This window comes from Cryptosporidium hominis (genome assembly GCF_000006425.1).
Source record: "Cryptosporidium hominis TU502 chromosome 3 CHRO013103, whole genome shotgun sequence".
NCBI classification, from domain to species: Eukaryota; Apicomplexa; class Conoidasida; order Eucoccidiorida; family Cryptosporidiidae; genus Cryptosporidium; species Cryptosporidium hominis.
The window spans coordinates 1-10,260 of NW_667295.1; the positions used below are offsets into that span (position 1 = coordinate 1).

The 10,260-nt window shown below is 32.5% G+C and overlaps 5 protein-coding genes across 5 annotated transcripts; all 5 read left to right on the forward strand.

The window, feature by feature from the left end:
• The first annotated feature begins 361 nt into the window (after window positions 1–361).
• Window positions 362–3,010, forward strand: Chro.30281 (hypothetical protein). The annotated part of the gene is made up of 1 exon (XM_661582.1): window positions 362–3,010. The coding sequence occupies one exon, from the start codon at window positions 362–364 to the stop codon at window positions 3,008–3,010; it is 2,649 nt and encodes an 882-aa protein (XP_666674.1).
• A 458-nt stretch (window positions 3,011–3,468) lies between these two features.
• Window positions 3,469–3,675, forward strand: Chro.30280 (hypothetical protein). Its single annotated transcript, XM_661583.1, has 1 exon — window positions 3,469–3,675. The coding sequence occupies one exon, from the start codon at window positions 3,469–3,471 to the stop codon at window positions 3,673–3,675; it is 207 nt and encodes a 68-aa protein (XP_666675.1).
• Window positions 3,676–3,943: 268 nt separating this feature from the next.
• Chro.30279 (CG9351-PA) lies at window positions 3,944–5,836 on the forward strand. Its single annotated transcript, XM_661584.1, has 1 exon — window positions 3,944–5,836. The coding sequence occupies one exon, from the start codon at window positions 3,944–3,946 to the stop codon at window positions 5,834–5,836; it is 1,893 nt and encodes a 630-aa protein (XP_666676.1).
• A 543-nt stretch (window positions 5,837–6,379) lies between these two features.
• On the forward strand, window positions 6,380–7,525 carry Chro.30278 (nuclear DNA-binding protein G2p -related). The annotated part of the gene is made up of 1 exon (XM_661585.1): window positions 6,380–7,525. The coding sequence occupies one exon, from the start codon at window positions 6,380–6,382 to the stop codon at window positions 7,523–7,525; it is 1,146 nt and encodes a 381-aa protein (XP_666677.1).
• Window positions 7,526–8,139: 614 nt separating this feature from the next.
• On the forward strand, window positions 8,140–8,454 carry Chro.30277 (F12A21.14). Its single annotated transcript, XM_661586.1, has 1 exon — window positions 8,140–8,454. One exon carries the CDS (start codon window positions 8,140–8,142, stop codon window positions 8,452–8,454), a length of 315 nt encoding a protein of 104 aa, XP_666678.1.
• Window positions 8,455–10,260: the final 1,806 nt, after the last annotated feature.

Sequence of the window (10,260 nt, forward strand, 5' to 3'; positions counted from 1 at the left end):
TGATTACAAGAATGAATTGTTAATTCAAGAAAAGAAGGTTGCACTATTATTCGATGATCTCGAGAATATTATCTTCCATAGATTGAAAATTTTTTTCTCAACATCAGATAATAAACCTAGAATTAAAGCATTTCAGTTTTTGATTGATTCATATAATAAATTTATTAATGAGAGCTCAATTCCTAAGAAAATCGAAATTAATGAGAGGATTTCAAACCTTGCTCAATTTTTCCCCAAATATTGTGCATTAATAATTCAGTGCCCTGAACTTTTCGAAATAGTATGTAACAGTGAGTGTGCAATCTCAGATCTATTTGAAATTTCAGTTCCAAATTCGTTTTTTCTCACATTGATACAAGAAATGGAAAGTAACGATCCCAAATTATTTGTTTCTACCTTCACCGACTATATTGAGAGACAAATGGATATTATTAGACAAAGAAAATTTACTGACTTAAAACTTCATTCAATAAAAAATATTATCTTTCTCAGCCAATTCAAACAAACTACATTTATTTTAACACAAACCCCCTCATTTATTAAGTCATCTAATACAAATCAAGGAACGAAGGTATCATCAGGTTTGATTCAACAGCAAAACTCTCTCTTGGGTTGTATTATTAGCCCAAATCCAATAGACAAAGATTTCAAAACAAATGTAAACCCTACCATTATGAAATATTTTTCAGGATTGTTATCTAAGACTCATTCTTATATCAATCAAAGTAAGATGCTGATTAAACAAGATCTTTCGTTGGTATATGAGCATTCAACTCTAGTAATAAAAAATATGCTTAAAGCAAGCACAGAATGTAGAAGAATGGTAATAAAATGGATGGGCATTATATGTACTTCAAATGAAGATAAATCGAAAATATACAATTCAATACCTGATTTGTCAATGTTTGGAAATATGCAAAATTCACGAGAAATTCAACACAACTTACGGTCTCTAATAATGAGAACTTCTGGTCTTTCAACAAGTGGATTTTCAATTAATTATTTACACATAGTGTTGAGACTATTACAGCCAGTTAAGATTGAAAAGGTTTCAGAACTAGACTGTTTTTTTCATATTTACGGGAGATTTGACCAATTCAATGATATTTGCAATGAGGTTCATAATCTTTTAGGAGATTTAGTAAATGATGCAACCCTTGGCGAGAAAGACCAGGTGGAAATTGCATTAAATTTAGCAAAGAAGAAATTGAGTGATTTAAATCAAATTAATCTAAAATATCAAGATTTTATCAAATTCCCAACTCAAATATTTTGGATTTCGTGTAAATCAATCAAATGTTTTATGCAGCCAGTATTACTTGAATATGAGAGTATTCTAAATGATTTAAATGAATATAGGAGCGGACTCACTTCTGGACATAAATATAAGAATGACCATCATCTTGAGCAATTAAGCTGCGAGGCATTATCATTTGAATGCGCAATTTTCCATCAAAACACTATTTCCGCATTTTGGCATTTTTTGTCTCTGTTTATTCAATTTATTTTCAGAACAATTTATTCTTTTGATGAAAATGGGGTTGAGAATTGCGATAGGAATACATTACTAGCTTCTAAACAAGGCCGAATCACAGTAGCGCTTAAGTCAACTGCTCCATCTAGCAAGCCTTCACCACAATTTTCATCGCTCCCATCTTGCTTAATTGAAGATGTATTATCAGTTACTGAGCTATTGTTAAGAATTAAAGGAAATGACGAGATTTTGATCGGTTTCGATTTTGACTCATATATTTCATTCGTTATTTTTATAATAAATTATGGAAACTATTTCAGAAATCCTCACATTAGGTGCCAAAGAGGTGTAATTGGGATACACTACCTTCTTCAGATTCCTCAATTTAGGCATCGAATAGAAGCTAGTGATTTTACTGCAGAGTATATTCTTCCAGCTTTAATTTCTCTTTTCAACGATGTACAAAAGTCACCATACTATGATCGGTTCTCGTTGAGATTACCTATTATCATGTTATTTGAATCTCTATTAAAAGTAGACTTGCACAGAGAAAGGTTACACAAATTTATTAAACAGAGAGATGAATCATTTACTAAATTCATTCATTTACTCGTTTCAGATCTGAACTATCTACTTGAAGAGGGACTTTCAATGTTAGCGGAGATAAAAAAGAGAGAGTCTAAGCGCAATCAAGTTCCTAATGCTATTAGTATTAATAATAATGAGTTTAGTAACTCCAACAATGAATCAAGAAGTTCTAATCATGAAGAAATAGAGAGTACAATCGAAGAAATGCCTATAGAAAGATTAGAACATGCATGCAAAGGTTATATGCAGCTTTCACATGCGTCGGCGAGTTTATTGCAGAAAATTACGGAATATTATACTTTTGAAATATTAGACTCCCCACTAATACTGCCTCAAATTGTGACTTGCTTGAATTGTACACTTGATCGGCTAGTAGGACCAAAGTGCTTAGAACTGAAAGTAAGCAATTTTGATGCTTATAATTTTAATCCCAGGCAACTATTGGCTAATGTTTGCATGACCTATGTCACTCTTGCATTTAATTCTAAAGTTGAATATAAGCCAATGGAGAAAGATTTTTCTAAAATTTTGATTTTGGAAATAATAAATGAACAAAGGTATTTTAAGATTCATACTTTTGTAAAGGCACACCATATTGCTCGAAGAGAAGGATTGATGAATAAAAGTAAATCTGATTGCTTTAACCAACTTATCAAATATTTGCAGAAAGAGCTTGAAGAGAATGAAGTTGGACAGAGTATGACTAATATAGACGAAACAGACATACCGGAGGAATTTTTGGATCCAATTATGCAGGATATTATGCAAGATCCTGTATTACTTCCAACGTCTTCAAAAATAATGGATAGAAAAGTAATTGAAAGAATATTGATATCTGATGGCGTAGACCCTTTTAATAGGCTTCCTCTTACAAAGGATGAATTAATACCTCAGACATGCCTTAAAGATCGGATCAAACTATTTTTAGAAAACAAGAATGATTCATAATCCGTTTAAGTGATTAGTTCATTAAACATAAATTTTCAAATAAGATTTTGGGCCGCTTAAATCATTATGCTTTGATCATTGACGTTCTCGAAATGTGCTCACCTTGAAAAAAAATTTTATCGATAAAGCTTCAAATGATTGTCTAGCTTTGATAATTTATTATATTTTCGGATAGCTTCCATCTTTCTATATTTTTCAATTTCAAATTAGTTTATTTCCGTGTAATTGCAATTTAAATATGAATTTTATACGTTTTTTTGTTAGACTTGTAGGAATTTACGGATAGTTTATATTGAGCTAAATTATGATCTAACGCCAAAAATCATCTTCTGATTTATGGTAAAGCTTCCGAATTAAAGTAATGTAAAATTTCACATAATTTATTCGAATGTTTGTCACCCTTTTTTTTTACAAGCATGCCGCATAGTTAATTTAATTCTGTATAAAATGGACAAATTATGGCTTTTTCAGAGCTGGAGTCTATAAAAAACATTTCAATCCCAGAGCATAAAGCTTATTGTTTTAATGCATGGCCATTGGAATACCGTAGAGTTAAACTTTACGAAGTAAATCCTGAAAATGGTAACTGGATTGACTGCGGAACTGGCTTTTTAAAATTAAACAAAGATAATAATAAGTTTAATATTTTGGTAAGCTTAATATAAATAAATGTTTTTCTATTTACTTTCCTAGGTCTTAAGCGATGAAGATCCAAATTTTGAGAAAGATCTGCACTCACAAAGAAAAAATATTGAAGATTTACTAGAAATAGAAAACTATAATATAGTTAAATTAGTAAACACTCCTATTGACTTGAATCGAGAGTATTGCCATCAAAAAGAAAGTATTATTACTTGGCAGGATGGACTAAATTCAGATCTATACAGGGCATTAAGTTTCCAGCATTCAGAAAGTTGTAATTCAATATGGAACATGATCACTTCTTTAGTTCCGCATCTGTGCGTTGACTTATTAGAAGCAGAATTACCAGAAGAAAGTACAAGCTATTCACTACTAGAGAGGCCAACTTCAAGTAATATAGATCGAATAATTGATGATCTAGAACTTGATTCCAATATTAATTCTGAAAATATTGTTATGGATCTATTAAGTAGAGAATTTTTTGATTCACTTTTTAATCTAATGGAAGAATTTGAACAAAATTCTGATTTGATTGGGCTACATAAAATATTCCAAGTACTTCGTAGAATAATAGTTTTCTACAGTAGCTTCAATGAAGTATTTGAAATCTTATTAAGCGATGACTATTATTTAAAATTTTTTAAAGCTTGCGAATATGACGAGACATTGGAAAATTATAAAATAAAATTTTCTCACAAGAAGTTTTTAGAAAATGTTAAATTTCACAGTGTTGTTCCTTTACCAGAAGTTCGAACAATTCATCTCAACTATAGGTTAATGTATTTAAGAGATGTTGTTATGCCAAGGCATCTTGATGAGCAAAGCCTTCAAAGAATAGCAACAATAATTAATAATAATTTTTCATCGATAATTAGTATGATCGTAACTACAAGCGATATTTGGAAATATCTCAAAGAAAACATTCAGAAAAACTTTCTTGTTGCAAAATTTATTCATGCAGTATTGACGGTTTTAAAACAAAACCCAATGCTTTCGATCTATGAACGACATCAAATATTCATAAATCTTAAAGTTAACAATATTTTATGTGAGTTTTGTGGATATTTAAATGAAAATTGTATTGGAGCTAGGCAGATGTTAGAATTATCCACTTCAAATGATGATCATAAAAATTTTTCAAATACTAATGATTTATCATTCATAAATTATTCTAATATAAGGCCAATTGATTTAGCAGTTGAAATATATTCAATGGTTTGCGAAATTAATCCTGGTCTTTTGAGACACGCTATTCATGAATCAACTTCTCAATATTTTAAAGCTCATAAAGAAACTAATATATATGGCTCGAATGTCAATGATATTTTATATGCTGATGATGGTCTACAAAATAGTCCAAAAGAAAGCATTAAAGAAACGGAAAATTTATCCGACAAATCTAACGTATTTCACTCACTATGGGGAACTCTATGCGAAATTTTTATTAATTCAAGGAGTGAGAGCATCCAAATGCAAATTTGTGCAATTTTTAAACGAATATTGGACCCTAAGACTATGGATGTTCCGGAAAGAGATGATTCGCTCTCTTTATTTTATGATATGGGCATTCTAGACAGATTAATAGATAGCTTGCTCAACGACTCTTTAATTTTTACTGAATTCAATCCATTGTATTCTGCAAGAGTATTATTTTGCGATATTCTCGCAACTTGCGTACAAGAACACAACTACAGAATTAAATATAAAATCCTTCAAAATCAATTGCCAAGAAAATTGCTACGTATCGCTACTCGTCCATTTCATAAAATTTTTTCTATTTCAGTTATTAAATTCTTGAGAACTTGCCTGGGAACTCGAGACGATTTTTACTACCGTTTATTCACTAAACATGATATTTTTAAGTACATTTTCTTAATAATGGGCCAACTAAAAGTGCCAAGAAATAGAGGGGAGGGTTCAATATTGGAAAGCGTGGTAATTGAAATGCTTGACTTTATATGCAGAAATAATATTCAGTTAATTTTAAAATATTTACTTGAGAACTATATTGTTGTAATTTGTAATTTGAACCTTAAGGCATCTAGAGGCTCGAAATGCAGAGTTTTTTCTAGAATGCTCGAATCATTTAAATTAATATCTAAATCTACTCAATCTTTAAATAACTGCAAAAGGAATGGTTCAAACATTTTATCATCCAATACACATTCAGGTTTAACAAGCTGATCATGACTTAAAATCTTATTTTATATGCGAAAAGAGAAAATTTCACGGTCACAAGTTTCAATGTTTGGATAGAGGAGTAGATATTATGGACAGTTTTGAAGACAACACGATAAAAGAAACGGCTAATCCTGATCCTAAATATAACGCTAATATTGATGAAATTCCCAAGGAGATATCAGAGTTGTTCGAGTATAATGACTTTGACAATTTATCCAAACAACACAAAGAGCATCAAAAAAGGCCTATTCGCAAAAAAAAAATTGAGATACAACTAAAACTTAGCTGACCATTCTTACGAAATACATAATTAATTTTAGAAATAGGGTTAGCCTCGTCATTACAAACAAAAGTATCTTATGAAAATAGCCTTAATAATAAGTCAAACTTTAAAGTCAAACGTTATAGACCATTGTTGCTTTAAGTCTTGAACAACTAATATTCAATTTAAGTCTTTGATAGTATGTTTTCCTACAAAATGTTTGCAGCGGGAAATGATAAGACGAGTAAGTTAGTTGTATTAGTTTTTTTTTATTTAAACAAAAAATGTCAAAACAAGAAGGGCTTGAGAACGTAGACGACTTTTGCATTTCTGAGTCGATATCCAACTCAGAGGTTGTTACTAAATACTACACAGCAGCAGAGATAGTAAATTCAACGCTTCAGTATGTAATAACATTATGTTTGGATGGCGCAGATATCTCAGAAATATGCAGGAAAAGCGACTCTATGATCGAGGAGAAGTCAAGTTCAGTTTATAACAAAAAAGAAGGTGGCAGGAAATTGGATAAGGGTATTGCATTTCCTACGTGCATTTCTGTAAATGAAATTTGTGGCAATTTTTCCCCTTTGCCTGCAGAAAGCTTAAAGTTGAAGAATGGTGACTTAATTAAGATTGACCTCGGCGCTCATATAGATGGATTTATTAGTATTTGCTCGCATTCCATTGTTATTGGAGCTGAACGTATTTCAGGAAAACAAGCAGATGTTTTAAAGGCAGCAAATACTGCGATGGAAGTGGCTATTCGAACTGTAAAACCTGGAAACACTAACACATATGTAACATCTATACTTAACAAGACTGTTAAGGAATTTAACTGCAATATGGTTCAGGGAGTTTTGTCACATCAGCTAAAAAGACATGTTATTGATGGAAATCGTGTAATCATTTCAAAAGAAACACTAGATGAAAAAGTAGATGAATTCACGTTCGAGGAAAATGAAGTTTATGGATTGGATATTTTAGTAAGCAGTGGAGAGGGTGTTACCAGGGAGTCTGATTACAGAAGCACAGTTTTTAAACGCGCTATTGAAACGAACTATAACTTGAAAAGCCCGATTCCAAGGCAATTTCTAAGTGAAGTTAACAAAAGATTCCCTACATTACCGTTTTCGTTAAATATGATATCAGATGAAAAGGTTGCAAGATTGGGAGTTTCTGAATGCATTAGACATAACCTTTTGTATTCATACCCTGTAATAACAGAGAGACAAGGTGAGTACGTTGCGAGCTTTAAATGTACACTTCTACTGCTTCCAAATGGTTCAAAACGCATTTCCGGCTTACAATTCACACAGGAAAATATTTGTGACTCGGAATTCAAGGTAACGGATGAAGAAATTAATTCAATTCTTTCAACTCCACTCTCAGTGAAGAAGAAGAAGAAAAACAAACCTATAGTTAGTTCTTAGTTTGAATTTTGTTTTACATAGATTTTCAGCTAATTGTATATTTTATCTGCGGTATTGAATCTTGCTTCACCCCCCCCTATAAATTTTTTTAAAATAAACATGAGTAGCAGCGTCGTAGTGAATAGAACTTCTGCCTTCGGTCGCAATGAATTGACTGAAGTTGATATATTTAATATTTGTAGATCAATTAAGTCTTGTGGCGAATGCCAGCTTTCTAAGTTTTGTTCACCTTGTAAAGTTTCGGGTAGTTCAGAATTTTTCTGTACATCAAAAGTGGATTCAATTACATCTTGCAAACAAAATACCATGTCGAATATTTGTGCATCGGCATGGCCATGGTGGATTTATTTATGTCTTGTTTTATTGTCGTTGGTTATATTGGGGATGACTTTGATAATCTTGTATAAATGTTGCACTTGCCTTTTTGTTAAGGTTCAAGAGACAGAATTAGAAGATCTAAAGTAAGTTTAAAGTATATCAAAATAAATGTTAACATCTTCCAGGTTAAGAAAAAAAAGATCAAATGAATTTATGCTTAAGTAAAATTCCTGCCGCAATGAGTTAATATTAGTAAAATAGCAGGAATTATTTGCTTGAATTTTATTAAATTAACAATGAATTATCTTTCTATGGCCATAAACAAATTATTTCTTTTGCTCAACAGACCTGAGAAAAAACTTACTTCATTTGGAAGTTGGGCAATTATAACTGGCGCAAGCGACGGAATTGGAAAAGCAATGGCAAAAGAATTGTTTGAAGAGGATTTAAACTTAATTTTAATAGGAAGAAATAGAGAAAAGCTGCAAAATGTTGTAAATGAGGTAAGCTTTAAATATGCTTCAAAAATGCTAATTCTTGCCCTAGTTGCTATCCTTGAGAAAACCAGATTCAAATCAAGAAGTAAGATATTATTTAATGGATTTTACTGACCCGACTTGTTACTCAAATTTTTGCGGATATTTGAATTCAATTGATGATGTTGGGGTTCTAATAAATAATGTTGGCATCTCATATCCGTATGCACAATATTTTGAAGAGACAAGTTTGGATCTAATTAATGAATTAATAGAAGTGAATGTTAGGTCTGTATTAATGATGACTCGCATTGTTTACAGCTACATGAAAAAGAGGTAAGTAGTGCTTTCAAACTTTACTAAATAAATAACGCATATGCTTAGGGATCGGGGAGCCATTTTGTGTATAGGAAGTGGGTCGTCACAGCTTCAGACTGACCCTCTCTATTCCGCGTATGCTGCTACGAAAAGTGTTGCTGAATCTCTATGTAGAAGTTTACGAGCGGAATGTGAGTCCGAGAACATCACAATCCAATGCCATACTCCTTTACTAGTTACCACTAAACTATCAAAAGCCAAAAGAGAAACCTTGTTCACAATTTCAACAAAAAGGTAAGTAGTAAGCTATTATTTTTATAGCATCTTGATTGATTTCTTAGGTTTTCTGTTGAATCTATAAAGATGCTTAAAAAGACTCCATCGGTTTACTCGACGGTTGTTCCTTATTTCGGTCATCGAATACAACTATTAATAGTAAGTAAAATAAAGAGTGTAACTACTTTTTGATACTTTGTATTCAGGCAAATATGATCCCTCGCCCAATTTGGAATAAAATAAGAATATCACAGACCAAATATATCCGAGAAAGAGCACTAAAAAAAAAGATTTAGAATGTCTATAGTATAAAAACACCGCCATAAAGCGGCAACCTTAAGTGGGGCAGATGCTATACGACACGGAATTTTTCCCAATTAATTGAAACAAAATGCTTGGTGGAGGAGGGTTTGGTTCAAACCAAAACCAACAGTCTTCTGGAGGATTATTCGGAACATCCAGCTCTTTTGGAGTTGGGATCGGCCAACAAGGGGTATCACAAAGTATTAATACGGTACAACCGGCTTCAACGGGATTGTTTAATTCATCAACTTCCCTATTTGGAGGAAATGCGAGCCCTGGGTTATTTGGAAGTACTGGCTCTTCTAATTCCGGGTTTGGAAATACTGGGCAATCTTCAGTTTTTGGTCAATCTTCCAATGGCTTATTTGGCCAATCAATGAGTACGTTTGGTGGTAATCAACAAATAAGTTCTACACAACCAACTATGTTTGGCTCAAGTTCCTCTTCTACGATAGGTTCTAGCTCTGGGTTTTTTAATTCTAGCTCGGCAAATAACTCTGGAGGCTTTGGCTCTTTTCAAGACTCATTTGGAACTTCTGGAGGCTTTGGAAGCCAGTCATCTCAAAGCAACCCATCAAGCTTTTTTGGGCAACAAAACAATAATAGTCTTTTTGGGTCAATGCCTATTCAGACTTTTGGTAACACCTCAGCTTCGCCCTTTGGAGGCACGATGGGAACAAATTCAAATATTTTCGGGGCAAAGAAAGGCACAAATGGGATTACATTTCAACCCGTAGTTGATAGAGATAGCGATGCCAGAATCATGTCTATTGTATATCAGAAGGACATTGATCAGAAAAAGTCAGTTGAAGAGCTTAGATGGGAAGATTATCAAGAAAAAAGAGGGCCTGCAAATAGTTTATCATCCATCAATACGAATTTTACCACAAGTACCAATAATTTTGGGAATAGCTCATTTTCTAACGCTGGCGGATTTGCTTCTAACTCCCAAGGACCTATCTCAAACTCAATTTTTGGGCAACCTCAGTCATCCTTTATATCATCAACAACGCCACAAAATTCGCTTTTCGGTTCTAGTGGCTC